The sequence below is a fragment of the Atheta coriaria genome, unplaced genomic scaffold, assembly GCF_025399875.1.
Source record: "Atheta coriaria isolate IRGN ID8LTWV9N9 unplaced genomic scaffold, Caltech_Dcor_3.1 hic_scaffold_13_pilon, whole genome shotgun sequence".
NCBI classification, from domain to species: domain Eukaryota; kingdom Metazoa; phylum Arthropoda; class Insecta; order Coleoptera; family Staphylinidae; genus Dalotia; species Dalotia coriaria.
Window position 1 is genome coordinate 919,497 of NW_027045455.1, and position 17,712 is coordinate 937,208.

Consider the following 17,712-nt stretch of genomic DNA (forward strand, 5'->3'; position numbering starts at 1 on the left):
CGCGCTTAACGACGATGCCCGCCATTGACATTAAAGTCCAAGAAATAAGAACGATGATAAAACAACCGCAACGTCCGTTAGATCACCGGCGTTTATATAAGATTTCGGTGTGCGCAACGTAATCGTAAAGTTGAATTAATACTTAGTTGATAATAATCTCTCAAAATGCCAGATTACTGGTTTTTGAGTGAAAATTTAAGAACATAATTCGATAAGCAGTTTTTTGCGTGTCATAAGTGTGCGACATGAAATCTTTCTGAAAAAAATACATGGCAGTTAATTATATCTGCTGGCGTGCACGTAGATACGCGTCCAAACCAAAAATAACCAATCGATAATAAAGAGCATGTTCCAGCAAGTTCGAAGACCCCTTTCGTGCTATTTCTAATTTTCACCAAACGACAAGTTACAACGCGCTGCGAGTTATTTTGATCAAATCTCCGCCGGCTTACAAACGTATTAGGCTTTCTTGTAGAGATTTACACCTACGCGACGACCTACCCCTAAGTGTCTGACTTGAAACTGCCACCGCTCCCGCGCGCCAAGGGAGCAAACATGCGCCGTCGCTTTTTCGCGTCTCCGATGATTTTCCCTCATGGAAAATGGGTTAGTAGTAGCTTAGCGACGCTCCTGTAGCGAGGCGTCGCGGCGTCGCGTCTCTTTCGGCACACACGACCAACGATTCGCCGCCAATATTATCCTCAATCATCTAAACATCGATACATCACAGAAACAATTTGTGCTACGAAGAAAATTGCATTTTGGGCGTGCGTGCGAACAAGAATTGCCGATCATGTGTGGTGAATCGAAGCAGGGCGCATAATTCGATCACATGAGCACCTGTTTCGTAATACCATGTGAGACAAGAAGATACGTGGTGCGAATAATAAAAGTGAGCGAGTGTAGGTGAACGTTTTGTGTGAAAATTTGCGAGAAAAGCGATCAGATTGAAACATGTCTTTGGTACGCTGTTGCTTTGAGTCGGCCGACTTCTCGGAGGTGGTCGAGACGGTGATGCAGAAATGCACGGACGCTGGATGTAAGTGCACTCTCATTTTAAATCAGTCAGTTTTTTCAGTGAAGATATTTGCACATATTTCAAAATTTGCGCTATTTATTGATTACATGTGAATGTGTTGTTTAGTGCTAATCATTGCCATAGAGGCCGCCACCTTACGGTAGTGCATTTACTTGGCACTGCGTTTGAAATCTTCAAATGTAGTTCGCTAAACCGATGTCACGCACTACACGGGCACCGCTTGGAGCGCTGTCGCCGACTTCATATAATTTACACAAACGATTTTTGTGGCAGAAATACGTACTACACCGGTCCACTAAAACAGCTTGTCATTTCACTGAGTTAAAAATAACTTGAGTTTCTCTCACGTGTATTACATGCCTGATGATTTTATTTCTCTGTCTTTCATACACAATAAAACATCTGACTCTGACACACGTCTGACACTGTAGTGTCATCGATGAAGTAATCATTATGATGGTGATCATGACTCTTGCCCTGTGTTCATTTATGTAGACTTATTTAGTGTATAAAGAAATCATGTGTATATAAAGAATCGCCATTCCATAAAAGGTGTACTTACACAGTTAGAATGTTTGGTAAGCTCAAATTTAACACAATGCACTAAAGTAGATCAAATTTCAATTTGCATAAATAATTAGTTCAATTCAATGGAATCAAATGATTATTTTCTGTGCAGGTTGTTGTGGTTGCTGCAATGCCTTACGGCCAAGGTATAAACGGCTCGTGGATAATATCTTCCCAGTTCTGCCTCAAGATGGGTTGGTTAAATCAAACATGGAAAAGTTGACATTTTATTCCTTAAGTTCTCCTGAGAAATTGGATAGAATTGGGGAGTATTTATATCAGAAAGCTGCAAGGGATATATACCGCAGACGTTATGGGTATGAATATCAAACAATTAGTGTTTTTAGAGCATTTTTTTGAGAATTTTGTTTATAGATTTGTTATTATTGCAATGGAGGCAATGGATTTGCTGCTGTTGTCATGCCATGCACCACAATTAAACTTATTTGTTGAGAGCTTCCTTAAAATGGTGCAGAAACTGTTGGAATCGACTGAGCCAGAGTTACAGATATTAGCTACACAATCAGTAAGTGTATAAAATTACACTCAATATTTGCAATAATTAATTTTTTGCTTTAGTTTGTAAAATTCGCAAACATAGAGGAAGACACGCCATCCTATCATCGTAGATATGACTTCTTTGTCAGTAAATTCTCCGCAATGTGCCACAATAATGACGCGGACTTGCCTACACGGGATAAAATCCGCACCGCGGGAATCAAAGGTTTGCAAGCCGTTGTACGGAAGACCGTATCGGATGATTTAGTTGAGAATATTTGGGAGTCGGTGCATATGGATAAGATAGTTCCTAGTCTGCTATACAATATGCAAAATTCGCGTTTCCACGTCGATGAAACCGGCGTGGAGTCGGCGCCTGATGATCAAGTGGATCCGCCGATGTTGGCGGAGACCTGCATGCGTGAATTGATAGGCAGGGCTTCATTTGGGCACATTCGAGCTGTATTACGACCAGTATTAAGGTAATTATTGCTATGTTGTTAAAAATAGCGCATATTTCAAGGTCATTTTCTTAATTAAATTGTAATAACTGTGTTTATTCTGTTTTTTAGGCATTTCGACTTACACGATTTATGGGTTCCAAACGAATTTGCCATTCATACATTTAGAATCATTATATTTTCAATTCAAGCACAATATTCATACACCGTCGTAGAAATGATGATGTCGCACCTGGACGAGAACTCAAAAGAAAAGCCGAAAATTCGAACAAGCATCGTGGATGTCCTTTCGAAAATCATTGCCATTGCAGCTGGAGAAAGCGTGGGCCCTTCTGTGCTTGAAATCATCAACTCATTACTCTCTCACTTGAAAGATTCAGTAAGACACGGCACAAGTCAAAACGAAGAGAAACAATACCAAGATGCATTGATAAATGCCCTGGGAGAGTTTGCAAATCATCTTCCTGACTATCAAAAGATTGAAATAATGATGTTCATTATGAGTAAAATTCCTTATCCACTAGTGGATAGCCATACGCTTGCGGACAACATGTTGCAGAGTATCCTATTGAAGAGTTTACTCAAGGTCGGTACCAAGTATCAAACGATTCATTTGAATACCACGTTCCCGATTTCCTTTCTGGAGCCTCTATTGAGAATGTCGCTTGCGCCTGATCCGGACATGCGTGTATTGGTGCAGAAGATTTTGCACACGCTCATCGATCGTCATCACAACCTCGAGAAACTCACGAAGGCGACGTGAGTGCAATTGTTTTTAATTAATTATCAATTATAATGAATTAATCATGTAGATTAATTATACTTAATTGTAATAGGGTCAACGTGGACGAGTTGGAGTTGACTTTGGAGAAATCCTCACGACCGGATTTGATTTTCATCAATAAACACGGTCCGATCATCTACGACGCGTTGTATACTAGTTTGCAGATCGATTCGAATACTGCCGATAATATTCAAGCGGTTTACACGACTCTAGCACTTTTGTGCGTGGAGCTAGCTAGCGAAGAAACTGTCATTGAACTATTACAATTATTGGTCGGGTAAGTTACATCAGAAACTACTACTACTGGAAACATTGTTAATATATTGCTTATTTTGGCACAGAATTCAAAGTCTGGCGTTAAGTAATCAAAACTTCAGCCAAGCGCAACGGTACAACCTGCACGCGATTGTTATCAGCCTGCTGGTATTGATTCCGAGTGTGGTTGCGATACCGCAACTCTTGGAGTACGCCAACAAGCTGGTGCGAGCGCGAAGAAAAGAAGCACCGTATATTCTACCTGATTTGCGCGATACTTATATTACTGGTGCTATGGTTAATAAATTTCCTCATTTATTAGTTGACCAGGTATGAGTTATGTTTTTGTTTCAAATTGTGAAATTATAGAGTATGGTTTTTACAGATGGCTGTGTGTGAATATGTAGCTGCGAGTGGTCTAGACGTGACGAGACTGCAATCGACATCGCCGTATGGTTCTGGCGGGCCCGGAATTGTTGCTAGTGCCCAACGACATAGTTGGGTGGAAACTGGCGCAAGGGGGAGTGTGGCTGAAATTGTTTCCAATACCGAAGTGAACAGCGCGTCAAGTTCTCCTGGCTTACAAAGGGTGAGAATTGTTTTGATCTATGTTTCGATTTAAATTCTTATAACATTCCTATCCCAGAAATACCGAAATACAATTCCGCTTTTCCTTGAACGTCACCGAAGTTGGGATGGTATATTGCAATTCCTTCACTCGTCCGAAAATTCCCAATTATCCTTTTTAAATACCAAATCATTGAATTTTGACGCTCGTGTATCATTTAAAGTAAGTTTTAAGAATTATTTTGTTTATCCACTGTATTTTCTCGAATATTTATTATTCTATTTGTTTATATATGAAATAGAAAATGCCGGAAGAAGAGTTGACCTTCGAAAGTATGAAACATGTTTTGAGCGAACCGCCAGAAGTTCGAAAAGAAGCAGAAAATGAAAAACGTGAACAGATCAGCAATACATTCAGAACGGCGACGTTTACTGAATTAACTAAGCGCACACAACCCAAGGTACAATCAAATTCAAACTAATTTCACTAATATACTAGTATACTAATGTGATGAATTATTACAGCATGATGTGCTCCACAACAAGTTAAACGAAATATTCAAGTCAATTTCCAGCTCAGAGGAAAACGGCCCAATCAAAACTGAAGATACTAAAACAGTACCGGTGTACGAGCAAAACTTTCCCGAATTGTTTATTCATTAAAAATGTTGCAAGCCATTTCTAGATTATGTTTAGGTAGCATTTTGACTTACAATTACGAAGCGTTATTATTTTTGATACACGAAATATTTGGATAGCTTTTTATCCGGTTAGCGTACAATCATACAAACATGATAGGTGATTGATTTGATATTTTTTTGTTTATGATTATGCACATTGCGCACTCTTATGAGTATTTATGTTTTTCTAATATTTATATTATTTTTTATTGACTAAAGAAATCCAGAAATGGGACAATAATTCATACTTACATCCACATGAAACAAAGTTTCTGGTATGATAAATGTTATTATTATAAATGAAAACTGCACACAATAATTAACATGTACTATACACTGTGTTCGAACGCATTAATCGAAGGTCATTTTCAGAATCATCGAAAGGGATTACTCAAACTACATTTTGCTGTTACATATATATAATAACATATTGTACAAATGATTGCTCAATCATTTGTATTCTCATTGCGTGTAAATGATACCCGTTCGAGATTCGACATTGATGTTGGTATATACTTTATGTAGAAAAGTCTATCCTTGTTAATACCTGTAAATTTTATCGTATACATGAGCGACGAGCGTTCGGTGATAAAGGTGATTCAAATGATTCAAATAATTAAATGTAAATAACCGTTGACATGTACAAATCGGACATAAACGAGAAAATAATAACTAGATTTGTTTTTTCTGCTCATATTCACTTGAATCCAAGTGACATTTGTAATATTTTGTTTTTTTACAGCAAATTGTCATAACTCGTCACTTTCATCAATCATTTGTGAAAGATGGTGAGTGAAAATCAGTATTTACTCAATAATTATTGAATAATTTAATAATTTGTTTAATAGGCAAATGAAATTGAAGAAACTTTAAAGCGTTTGCAGTCGCATGAAGGCGTAGAAGGTATAATCGTCATAAATAGCGAAGGAATCGCTATCAAAAGCACAATGGACAATACAGTTACCGTCCAGTACGCTGGACTCATTGGTTCATTAGCCGAAAAATCCCGCAGCGTGGTACGCGACTTAGATCCAAGCAACGATCTTGTTTTCATTCGCGTTCGATCAAGAAAACACGAAATCATGGTAGCACCCGATCGAGAGTACATATTAATGGTAATACAGAAGCCTGTTAATTAACAGAAGGTGTTTTGCAAAAAGAAAACGTCCATTTGTTAATTAACAGGCCACAATTCAAAAAAATCGGATTGTTATAAACCGTTTGATCTTAGATAAATGATTGTAATTGTACTTTATTGTATATAAACTGTATAAATAATTGTGTATATTTAATACGTTGAGATTTCTCGTAATTATCCACCGGAGTATTTTTCGTTTATATAGGCACATTAGTATCAGTACAATTTTCAGAAAACAGTTCAATAAAACTAACACCAAAAATTAATATTCGCAATAGCTATTTACAAATTCGAGTTGTAAATGTAAATTGTTTGTTCGAAAAATTGATCGACAATCCAAAAATATACTTCACAAGCCACTATCATGTCTATAAACACGATTTAAAACTCTTCTTCTAAATTATTTAAGTATATTAAGTACACAATTTTGTGCGTTCGCGTTGCTTCGACTTGTTCCAACGAAAAATAAATGACTAGTTAACGCACCTAATATTTAAACTATTAAAAACACTAGCGAATAGATATTAATGTGATCTTAATTGGCTAATAAAAGTTAACTAACGTGAGATTTTATCAGAATCACAAGAAAAGTATCAGCGTATGGAGTAAATCAGTAATGTCATAAATAATTAGTCTATATAAAATCATATGTTGCTCAAAAATTGCTCTAGCAGAAAATAAATAAAGAGAAACTAATCAGAACCAGTCACGCACTAAATAAAACCTACTCGCAAGTTATTTATGTGGTTAACGCGTGCTGTGCAGCACGTGTGAGCCGGCTGACGTAGCCAGTGCTCGGATGGAAGATCTTGTAATAAATAATCATGAAAAGTATGCCAACAAAAAACGAGATGAAGTTAATATAGACGATTGGGAGGTAGTAAAGCGTCTCCTTCACGGTGTCGTCTGCTTTGACGATCCACACGATCATGCAGATGATATTCTCCACGCATAATGTAAGATAAAAAAAGACGTACTTCCAAAATGTACGCCCGTCGCTAAGGCTCACATGCGTGAAGATGTACACCGTGCCGAAGATTGTATAAAAGAGGAAGTCGTAGATTCGGTTGTTGTTGCAGAAGTTTAGGTCGTGGGTGGAGTAGAGCAGCCAGATGACCATGAACATCCAGTGGATAAACAAGGCAAGGACGGTGTATTCAGGGTAGATGGAAGCAACAACGCTTATGCACATTATTCGCGAAACTGAAACGAATTGATGAATTTTCATGCATTTTTTTGTTGAATATTTTACTTACCTGTAACTAAAAAGTGCCACATGAATTGCATGATAGTACCAGCCCATGTAATGTTATTCTTATTTGTTAAAGACACTCTTAGTAATCTTTGGTAGGAAGCCATAGACCATGCCATACTCACAAAACTGCTGCCAATCGAAAGTAACTGATGTATAACTAAAAATTGCATCAATTTATATAAACATTCATGATAGAAAATAAAATAAGAATACTTACAAGTAAAAGTATTACTAATACCCTGTCCATGAGTATGAAATATAATTGACAATTGTAAAATTTGTTGTGGAGCTGCTTCAAGAAAACACTCCAATACTCTGAGTAAAGCCACATCTGAGTCTTCTTGCACCATAAGCTTATAGTACTTTCTCTGATCTTCAATGTTTTTGTTCTTTTGTGCTTTTCTAGACTTGAGTGCATATTGTAAAGCATCAAAGTACCTCAAGACTGGAGCCAGTTGAAAAACTAATATGAGTAAACAGCAGAATCCTCGCTTCGATAATCTATTAGTTAAACTTCTGTTTGCCTTCCCTTGGTCTAAGTAGTACCTAAAAATAATTTTTTATAGCGGATATATCAAGGACATATTTTTTTAACTTACATTCGTATACTGAAAGCAGTATTGACTATTGCTGGTATGAGAATAAAACCTAAAGTTGTGCAGAAGTAAGGAATTTCATTGTTGTGATAGTATCTGTAGGCCAAGTTCAAGTCGAAGACCAGATCAACGAGATGACTAACGATTGAGATGACGAAACCAGCTATATCCAAATCAGTGACCCTGTCTCTGGATGGCAATCGATCTACCTGATCAATTGCTTCTGGTTCACACATCTTGCTCTGGTAGATGACAGTCATTTCATTGTCTGGTGTTTATTGCGGCGCTAATCTACGATTAACTAACTTAAAGTAAACTAAATATAGATGAGATCACATGTAGAATTCGAACTAAAACAATTCGCGATACTCATAATTGACAAATTGTGAGTAAAGCAACCAAGGCGATCAAGGCAGACCAAGGCGACGCAAAGCGACTTAAGTGACATAGACGTGAGAAGGTTATTCAAACGCAGTGTCAAAGCATGTATAACTGGTTGCCTATAGTTATTTCAAATCAACAAATTTGAAATTTTAAACCAAACTTCAGAATTTTAATCAACAAGTTCCATACAATAAAAGCAAATACAGTTTCAATTGTCTGCCACGTCAAATATTATTCTACTTGGACTTTCATGTCAAAAAAGAGAAAGCGACAAATTCTGTTTTTAAACAGATAATTTAAATGAATGGTGTGAATGCAGTGATAATGTAAATAAACTTGGTATGCATGCTACTGAATATGGTTGGTATTGTTGATAATAGAAAAAAAGAAGGAAAGGTCCGATAATGTAAGCAAACGCAAATAACCGCCAGTTAAATAGTGTTACTGAAAGTTTGCAGTGCTTTTGAGGGCGGAAAAACGTGGACACAAATGTAAACAATGATTGGTATTATGAAATAATAATTATTAAATGGATTAGAGTGTAAGTATTAAACAATTCTCTGCATATCACATAACAAGTCAAGTGCGCATGAAAAATAAACTCTAATCGTTATCAATACACTCAACATGAATTGGATGGCTACGAACAAAGCGTGTTGATGTGCGGTAATTTATTATCTGGCAATTACAATCAGTTGAAAAGCGACACTTCAGTGGTCAACATGTCCGCGTGGGTGCAATTGTTATATTGTGTTAGTTTAGTTTTAGGTTCAAGTTTAGCCGAGATTACAGCTAGAAATGAGCGTCCAATCATCGGAATTTTGGCGCAGGAATCCTATTCAATCAACAAGTTCTTTCCAAATGAAGATGTGCACAGTTTTATTGCTGCATCTTACGTGAAATTCGTGGAAAGTTCCGGCGGGCGTGTTCTACCCATTATGTACGTCTGTATAAACAAATTAACAATCATTTAATAATAATACTAATAATAACTATGTAATTACTTTATAATTCAGCTAAATTTGTCCAATTTTTTAATCTAATTATCTATGATTATCTTTTTTAGGATTGGACATGATAAAGACTATTATTATAACATAATAAACAAAACAAACGGCTTGTTACTCCCCGGTGGTGGAGTATGGTTCAACGAAACAAAGGGTTATGCTGAAGCAGGGCAACACCTCTACGATGCAGCACTTGCCCTTAACAAAGCCGGTGATTTTTATCCCATTTGGGGTACATGCTTAGGAATGGAATTAATTCCATATGTAGCCTTGAACGGCGAAGAATTACGCGCACATTGCTACAGCAAAAAGATATCCCTGCCTCTCGACTTTAAACCAGATTACAAGTCAAGTCGTTTATTTTCTACGGCTCCGAAAGAAATAATCAACATTCTCAAAACTGAAAACGTTACAGTAAATAGCCATGGCTTTTGCTTTACAGAAGCAAATTTCACGAGATACAACTTAACAGATGAATGGAAAGTACTCTCTACTAATGTGGATCGTGATGGTTTAGAATTTATCAGTTCATATGAACATAAGAGCTTGCCGTTTTACGGAGTTCAGTTTCATCCTGAGAAGAATCTGTTTGAGTTTGAAAGAGCACCGACTACATTACACACAAGCAACGCCATCAAAACGTCGAGTTATTTCGCGGATTTCTTTGTTGATGAATGCAGAAAAAACGGACATAACTTTGAAAAAGAATTGGCAAAAGATTTAATTTATAAATACGCACCGAGATATATTGGAATTTTAGGCAGTATCTATGAACAAGTTTACATATTTAGCAGTAAAGATTGATTAACTGATTGTATTATAACCTTAAACAAAATAAAAACTTCTCTCTACAAGATATTTACTTTAATAATTAGTTATTTATTGATAAAACAAAAATAAGAATATTTTTACTCTATTCTAGTCTGTATTATAAGGCTATTAATATAAATAACATTTTCTGCTTGTTGATCCATATCTTATCCCCAACAAATGTTAAATACAAGGTTTAATTCCTGTTTGTGTTATTGTTGTCCTCATATTCATGTCAAACAAGTGTTAATTTCACGTATTTATTTCTACATTAAAAAGTGTAAGCCATAAAACACTTTTCATAATTGCAATTGCTTGTGATGTGAATTGGACAAGTATTTACCGTCAATAACATTAAATAATATCAAATTAAGTGTTTAAAATATCTATATTTATTTGTGACATCGTTTGACGATTTGTAAAATGATGATTGAATACAAAATTGCGCAGTATTCCAGTTACTTCACTATTGGATACATTGTGTTGGGTTTTGATATTGGTACTTCTATAAATCAGCGTGGAAATAACAATTCACAACAGTAAAATGCGACAATGTCACCTTTTGTGCTGTCTACGCTCACTGTGATTGCCCTGAAGTATTTCAGCAATCATACGTGTTTATATCACTTCGGAAATGATGATATCAATATACAATCGACGTCAATTGTAAAATTAACGAAACCATTTAATAATATAACGATTAAAATCATGGATAGAATAAAATGTGAGGGGTTTTAATTACTGGGGAAGATGTGGTTAAAGTTGTCAATATGATTGAACATAATTTGCGATATTCGAAAGTGTTTAGGTTTAATAAACGTGAATATTTATTAGTTGAAGATGGAGATGTTAATGTTGATGAGTATTTTAATGCAAATGTGTTTCGTAGTCTTGTTAATGTTTTGTTAGTTATTACAAACAATGATTGCTTGGAGTTTTTCACACATCAATACACAGGAAATTCATCTCAGAATTTAGTCAATCTTGGTAAAGCTTGTAATGGTACAGATGTTAATAAATTGGAGTTGTACACAAAAAATTTCATAATTTATTGGGTCGTGAACTAAGAATTACATCATTTACTTATTTACCTTATGTTAATTTAGGTAAAATTATAAATAAATAATAAAATAATAAATAATTATCCCATTTTTTGTTGTAGATAAAGATAGTGGCGCAGAATGGTCGATGGTTAATTCATTTGTAGATAAATATAATTTTACAAAAAAACTTATTCCAACAAATGATAAGTGGGGAACACTTTTTAATAATTTTAGTGGTACTGGGATGACAGGATTGGTTGTTGGAGAAGAAGCAGATTTTGGAGTTGGTAATAAACACAAATTTATAGTAAATTATTTATTAAGAATTTATTTACACGAGAATTTTGATTAATTTTTAGGTTGTTTTTATCAAATGTTACCACGCCGCGTTTTAATAGATTTTTCAACGGGGACAATGCGAAATGCTCTGACTTTTCTTGTGCCTAAACCTCAATTATCAGCTGGAATTGATGTGCCTTTGAAACCTTTTCAGTTTGGTCCATGGTTCATGTTGATAACAACGCTTTTCATTCTTGCTGCTTGTTATACAGTTGCAAATAAGTTTTATAAACGGTAAATTTTTAAAATTTCAAATACTTTTCATTTAATTATTGTTAATTCTTGGTTTTAGATATAAAGGTCATTTTTTATTTGGACGATTTTTATTTGAAATTTATGGAGTTTTGTTATCACAAAATATGAATTTACGAATTCGCTTTTTTGGAGTCTTGTGTTTTTACTATGCGATGTTAATGACAATTTTTTATAATAGTGTACTATCCAGCATCATGACAAAACCAATGTTAGTATTTATTTATAATTATATTTATTGTAATAGAGAATGCAATAATTATATTCCAGTTACGCCAAATATATTCAAACAGGACATGATTTAGATGCCAGCGATGTGCAAATATTAGGATTGTCTAATTCCTACGTTAGTGTTCTTAATGAAGTCAGTAAATTATTTAATTACTATCCACAACATAATTATTTAATTAAACTAACATTTTAGAATGCGTATGGTAATATAATTTCAAAGTTCAAGAATGTAACACCGAATGCTTTCGACAATATCCTAAAAAGAACAACATATTTAGCTTTGGCAATTGATCATTTAGATTTAGGATTCTCCTTATCTGAATACAGCGATGTTCTAAATGTAGAACGATTGGAAGAATTTGTATTATTAGAAGAAGATTTGTCTTTTGAGTCTTGCACAATGATTGGTGTTAAACATTCTGTTCTAATGCCTTTGTTGGACACACACGTGGCAAGGTTAAAGGAAACTGGTTTGGATTATTACTGGCAAGCAGAGGTAAATATTTATTACTAAATATTTATGTATTACTAAATATTTATTACTAAATATTTATTACTAAATTTAGTAATAATTATGTTTGTAGTCTTTTAGAAACCTGGATTACAAGAAACACTTATATCTGGACCGGTTCAAAAGTGTGGTGGCACAATTTAACCAATTAGAGCAAAAACATGTGTCTGGTGCTTTTACAATTCTAATATTTGGTTATATTTTAGGATTGCTGCAATTTTTTTATGAACGCTACAGGAGATAATAATGTAAAAGAAATTATAGGCCCACTAATCGATTGATGATAAATTATTTTTTTAGAAATAAATATTTTAGAATAGTAATTACCCTTGACTTATAATATTTTTTCAATATCATTGTTCAATCCTACACTACTGTTTTCAAAATTGAAAAGACAATGGTTGTACGAGAGGTTGTTTTCAAAATGAAGAATCTTGATATTTATTCGTTAGTACTCTGTTTCAAAATACTTAAAAATTATTATTTATTTGAAGAAAACACTCTGAAAAATGTTTTATTTCGAATGGTATTCTGGTTAACTACATTTATAGTAATATGCGGTGGTCTTGGCTATCTAGTCAAGCAGTATCAAGAAGGAGCAAGCATTGTAGACAATTCCTTTGTTATATCACTTTCACTATCAGGGATGGTAGCAATATGTGTATTGTGTTCAATGCAATTCAATTTATACATATTACTTTCAATTATTCACATGATAAGAGTCAATCCGCACCTAAATCTACAAAACGCAGTGTGCATGCAGCACTTGGAAAGAGTGAATAAAATGGAAAAAGTTTTGATTGTGTACATTTTACTTGCGGTATTTACACAGTTTTGCAACGTTGAAATTCAATTTTGTGATGCCACAGAGCAACACTATGGTTCTTGTGGTTTACTTGTTCCAAGTGTAAGAATATACTCTTATACTCTTAAAATATTCTGATGTGTTAAAGATTTATTTATATGTTTCAGTATTATTTTACTAATGATTTAGCCGGTTTTTATCGTCCTCTATACAATTGTTTGCTATTTGCAATTCTTGTTTACATATCAATAGGAGTATGCTCCGTTGCGGTAGTAATATTTTTTATAGTGATATATTTAGAGACATTATCCGATGTTCTAAATGAAACATTGATGGAAGTTAAGCACATTACAAGCAAAACAGCACGTTGTCGAAAACTGCTTGTGGCTCACAAACAGCATTTGTATTTAATCAAGTAACCATTGCTGTAGTGTATAAATTAAGAAAAATAATGGTACATTATTGTTTTTTTAGGATTTGGAACACTTTTGCCAAAATTCTGAAATGGCCTTTGTTAATGTTATTATTAATAACCGGAATGCAATTGGCGTTACTTTTGATAGCTGAAATGATTGTAATAATTAAAGATTTAGGAACATATAATTTACTAAACATAATATTTTTAGAAGTTTAATTTTCTTGCTGCTTGCTACATTTTTGGATACGTATTTCTTACGTTTTTCTTTGGAGAAATTGGGAAAAAACTACATGCAATTGTAAGCTAATCTCAATATAATATTATGTATTGTTTAAAATTATATATCTGTTGTAGGGAGAAAAAATTAGACATGCTACTTTTTACGCTTGTCCATGGAACGGAGATAAATCCAGTGTGCGCTTCTTAATGTTTATGAACATGTATACAAGAATAGATATCGCACTGATGCTTGGAGATTATGGCAATTTTTCAAATGAGCATGTACTCGGTGTAGGTATCATAATAATTTGCTAATACTAGTATAGGTAAAACGATATTTTCAGATTTTTAAATTTGCATATTCTATTCTCATGATATACATTAATTCCAAGCATAAATGGGAAGGTTAAAAATGCAACTGGTCAAATTTATTTCCACGTTGAGGTTTTTGTAAGTGAATTTCTGTTTTTCAAATCCATTTATGTCATTTAAATGGCGTGGCGTGGACACGAGCAGCAGCAGCGCAAGCTCCGCCCCGCAGATAATGCCCGTCAATGAAGAATCTTATACATGGGCAAAAGATTGAACTGTGTGTACTTATTTATTTTCATTTTTCAACGTGTGGTGTTACAATTTATTTTGGTGCGTTTGTCACAAAAAAATGTTCACATTGTAAGTCACTTAAATAAAACATTGTTGTTTGAATATTTCAAAGCAAAATAAATAAACGCAAATGTTGATGACGGTGGCAAGTAATGTTTTTTTGACTCTTTCAAAACTTATTACAGTGTCATCATCATTTCGAAAGAAAATAAAAACAAATCAATAAACGCCTGTATGAAAAATACTTCCTAAGTGAATTAATACTTATGTCTTATTTTCTTCCATTCCTATCCATATATAAATAAGATAGTTCTACAAAATATCTTGAAGAACATACTGCAATAATTAAAATTTAATTCAAGTAACTCTTTTTGTCACTCAAATATTTTTGTTTCTTTATTGTTTGTCTTAAAACAATTACCAAATTAAATAGTTGTGATTGCATATAATAATTTCGTTAACAACGTTGGCAGGATTTAGTTATCTGACATAATCAAGTAACAAATTGCTTAATATTAACAAGATTAAAGTAAATTCATACAGAAAACGTGTTCCGGGTCAAATTTTGAAATGGTACTACAAGAACCGATATCAATAGTAAACAAATTATTAATGCTAGCTATATTTGCGTCAATGTTTGCTTTGTGCGTGTTAGTACTTATTTTATGATGCATTATTCATGTTTCAATACAACATATGTCTTTTTTCCGGTGTGAAACAATTTGAAAAAGTAACACGAAGCAAAAAAATTAAATAAAGTCATCGAAAGAAAGTGGTAGCTTTGTTATTACAAAAAATGCGACAGTAGATACAGAAGATATTTAACTTGCCCTAAATTCAAGAACAGTAATATATTTCACTCAGAAGTAGTTCATAACTATTTTGTTAAATAATATATTTATATTTGACATCATTTGACGTCTTCTAAAATGATGATTGAATACAAAATTGGCCAGCATTCAAGGAACTAGATTTTGATATATAAATCAGTGTCCAAATAACATTCGACAGCAGTGAAATACGACCATGTCACCTCTTGTGATGTCTACAATCACTATTATTGCCCTAAAGTACTTCGAAAACAATTCGTGTTGGTATTATTTTGGAAATGTTGATATCAACCTAAAAGCTCTTTCAATTGTGACATTGAATAAACCATATAATAACAATACTTTTGAAATATTAAAAAGTATCAAATGTAATGGATTCTTAATAATTGGAGAAAATCTTGTTAAAGATGTAGAAATTATTGAATATAATTTAAGATATTCAACGGTATACAGATTTATTAAGAGGAGGTATTTGTTAATTGATAATGGAAATGTTAATGTTGAAGAGTATTTTGATACAGAAGTGTTTTATAAAATTATTAATGTGTTACTAATTGTGTCTAAAAATGATTGTTTGATTTTTATACTCATCAATACACCGGAACCACGCCTCAGAAAACAGTGCATCTTGGGAAGCATGTAATGATGCAGATGTTAATAAATTGGACTTGTATCCACAAAAATTTGAAAATTTATTGCAACGAGAGCTGAAAATCGCTACATTTCATTATTTGCCATACGTGAATTTTGGTAAAATTATTAAATAATTAATTATAATTATAGAAAAATAAATAACATTTGACTTTTTAGATAAAAACAATGGTGCAGAATGGTCTATTATGAATTCTTTCGTAGATAAATATAATTTTACCAAAAAAATAGTTCCAACCAACGGTACTTCAAGTACATTATATAATAATTTCACTGGAACTGGTGCAATAGGCCTAGTTGTGAGTGGGCAAGCTGATTTTGGAATTGGTAATAAAAATTACCCTTATTTACATAAAGTAAATTTTACTATTCATACATATTTTTAGGTTGTTATTATCAAATGGTACACCGACGTGCTTCACTGGAATTTTCAATGGCAACACTTCGAAATGCTCTTACTTTTCTTGTTCCTAAACCTCAATTATCAGCAGGGATCGATGTCCCATTAAAGCCCTTTCAAGCAGGTCCATGGTGCATGCTATTAGCAACACTTTTCACTCTTGTGTTACTATATACTTTTACAAATATGTTTTATAAGCAGTAAGTTTAAGTTTTTTATGTTTGAAAATAATTAGTTTCAAAATAATTAATTTTGATTATAGATATAAACGAAAAACATTTGGGCAATTTTTATTTGAACTGTATGGAGTTCTTTTACAACAAAATATGAATTTGAGATTTCGATTTTTAGGCGTTTTAGCGTTTTGTTATTCTTTATTAATGGCAGCTTTCTTTAATAGTGTTCTTGCAAGCATAATGACTAAACCAATGTATGTATGATATAGAATTTTTATACAAAATGTTTTATCTGCTAAAAATGTTTTAGGTTCAATAGTGCTATAAAAACCGGACGTGATTTAAATAACAGCGACGTACAAATATTTGGAGTAACAGATGATTATATATATTCACTTGACGAAGTTAGTGATCAAGATATGCTTAAATAATTGATTAAATTTAATATTTTAGAAATTTTATGGTGGAATACTTGCTAAGTTTAATGGAATCAGACCAGAAGAATTTGAAAATGTAATTCAAACAACCACTCAGTTAGCTTTAGCAATAGATCATCTAGATTTAGGTACAAAAAAGGTTTATTAATATTTATACAATGATAATATTTGGTATTACTTATATTTTAGGTTTTGCTTTATCTGAATTTAACGCTATTCTATACCAAGAAAGATTAGAACAATTTGTCCTATTAGAAGAAGACTTGTCGTATGAATCATGTACAATACTTGGAGTTAAACATTCGGTCCTAATTCCTTTGCTAGATAAACACATTTTACTATTAAAGGAAGCTGGTTTAGATTACTACTGGCAAGCAGAAGTAAAAATAAAAATAAATGTATATACACATGAAAATAATTATACTTAATAGTCTTTTAGAAACATGGACAACAAAAAGCACATGTATCTGAATCGCTTTAATCATGAGCCGGTACAATTTATCCAATTACAGCGAAAGCACGTATCTGGGGCGTTTTTAATACTCGCAATTGGGTATTTATTGGCATTGTTACAATTCTTTCACGAGCGATACAAGAGAACCGATCTAATCAGTAAAAAATTAAATATTTAAATAGTTTATAAATAGGTAAAATTGTATATTTTATTCATAGATTAAAAACATAATATTTGCTTTGTACAGGAAGTTAAAATAATTATTAATAAATAAAATTCATTGTATTTTAAAGTAATGATAC

At 33.3% G+C, this 17,712-nt stretch overlaps 4 protein-coding genes and 2 long non-coding RNA genes across 7 annotated transcripts; 5 read left to right on the top strand and 1 right to left on the bottom strand.

The window, feature by feature from the left end:
* Window positions 1-432: 432 nt before the first annotated feature.
* stmA (Protein EFR3 homolog stmA) lies at window positions 433-5,523 on the top strand. Of its 2 annotated transcripts, none has more exons than XM_065315258.1 (10): window positions 433-1,039; window positions 1,719-1,923; window positions 1,982-2,132; window positions 2,186-2,586; window positions 2,677-3,324; window positions 3,402-3,626; window positions 3,691-3,934; window positions 3,990-4,193; window positions 4,474-4,632; window positions 4,697-5,523. In XM_065315258.1, exons 1-10 carry the CDS (start codon window positions 955-957, stop codon window positions 4,832-4,834), a joined length of 2,460 nt encoding a protein of 819 aa, XP_065171330.1. In that variant the 5' UTR covers window positions 433-954; the 3' UTR covers window positions 4,835-5,523. The 2 variants fall into 2 exon arrangements, with proteins under 2 accessions (XP_065171330.1, XP_065171331.1); XM_065315259.1 differs by lacking the exon at window positions 433-1,039 and adding an exon at window positions 1,456-1,617.
* Window positions 5,356-6,143, top strand: LOC135801751 (dynein light chain roadblock-type 2-like). The gene is made up of 3 exons (XM_065315263.1): window positions 5,356-5,445; window positions 5,594-5,639; window positions 5,700-6,143. Exons 2-3 carry the CDS (start codon window positions 5,637-5,639, stop codon window positions 5,988-5,990), a joined length of 294 nt encoding a protein of 97 aa, XP_065171335.1. The 5' UTR covers window positions 5,356-5,445; window positions 5,594-5,636; the 3' UTR covers window positions 5,991-6,143.
* On the bottom strand, window positions 6,088-8,305 carry LOC135801749 (XK-related protein 6-like). The gene is made up of 4 exons (XM_065315261.1): window positions 7,844-8,305; window positions 7,462-7,790; window positions 7,246-7,401; window positions 6,088-7,192 (listed from the first exon to the last, which is right to left on the bottom strand). Exons 1-4 carry the CDS (start codon window positions 8,098-8,100, stop codon window positions 6,729-6,731), a joined length of 1,206 nt encoding a protein of 401 aa, XP_065171333.1. The 5' UTR covers window positions 8,101-8,305; the 3' UTR covers window positions 6,088-6,728.
* Window positions 8,306-8,771: 466 nt separating this feature from the next.
* Window positions 8,772-10,089, top strand: LOC135801750 (gamma-glutamyl hydrolase-like). The gene is made up of 2 exons (XM_065315262.1): window positions 8,772-9,164; window positions 9,291-10,089. The coding sequence occupies exons 1-2, from the start codon at window positions 8,884-8,886 to the stop codon at window positions 10,033-10,035; spliced, it is 1,026 nt and encodes a 341-aa protein (XP_065171334.1). The 5' UTR covers window positions 8,772-8,883; the 3' UTR covers window positions 10,036-10,089.
* An 889-nt stretch (window positions 10,090-10,978) lies between these two features.
* On the top strand, window positions 10,979-11,544 carry LOC135801733 (uncharacterized). The gene is made up of 3 exons (XR_010550431.1): window positions 10,979-11,147; window positions 11,204-11,371; window positions 11,444-11,544. It is a non-coding gene; the product is annotated as an uncharacterized lncRNA (long non-coding RNA).
* Window positions 11,545-16,647: 5,103 nt separating this feature from the next.
* On the top strand, window positions 16,648-17,046 carry LOC135801915 (uncharacterized). Its single transcript, XR_010550478.1, has 3 exons — window positions 16,648-16,773; window positions 16,830-16,923; window positions 16,973-17,046. It is a non-coding gene; the product is annotated as an uncharacterized lncRNA (long non-coding RNA).
* The last annotated feature ends 666 nt before the right edge of the window (window positions 17,047-17,712 follow it).

What these genes read in the sequence shown, in the direction of transcription:
- stmA (XM_065315258.1), top strand. Translation starts at nt 955, where the DNA reads ATGTCTTTGGTACGCTGTTGCTTTGAGTCGGCCGACTTCTCGGAGGTG. An exon ending in AGATATTAGCTACACAATCA is followed by an intron (nt 2,133 to 2,185) that starts GTAAGTGTATAA and finishes TTTTTGCTTTAG; the next exon opens with TTTGTAAAATTCGCAAACAT. An exon ending in GAGAAACTCACGAAGGCGAC is followed by an intron (nt 3,325 to 3,401) that starts GTGAGTGCAATT and finishes TAATTGTAATAG; the next exon opens with GGTCAACGTGGACGAGTTGG.
- LOC135801749 (XM_065315261.1), bottom strand. Translation starts at nt 8,100, where the DNA reads ATGACTGTCATCTACCAGAGCAAGATGTGTGAACCAGAAGCAATTGAT. An exon ending in ACTGCTTTCAGTATACGAAT is followed by an intron (nt 7,791 to 7,843) that starts GTAAGTTAAAAA and finishes AATTATTTTTAG; the next exon opens with GTACTACTTAGACCAAGGGA. An exon ending in TATTAGTAATACTTTTACTT is followed by an intron (nt 7,402 to 7,461) that starts GTAAGTATTCTT and finishes TGCAATTTTTAG; the next exon opens with TTATACATCAGTTACTTTCG.
- LOC135801750 (XM_065315262.1), top strand. Translation starts at nt 8,884, where the DNA reads ATGTGCGGTAATTTATTATCTGGCAATTACAATCAGTTGAAAAGCGAC. An exon ending in GGGCGTGTTCTACCCATTAT is followed by an intron (nt 9,165 to 9,290) that starts GTACGTCTGTAT and finishes TATCTTTTTTAG; the next exon opens with GATTGGACATGATAAAGACT.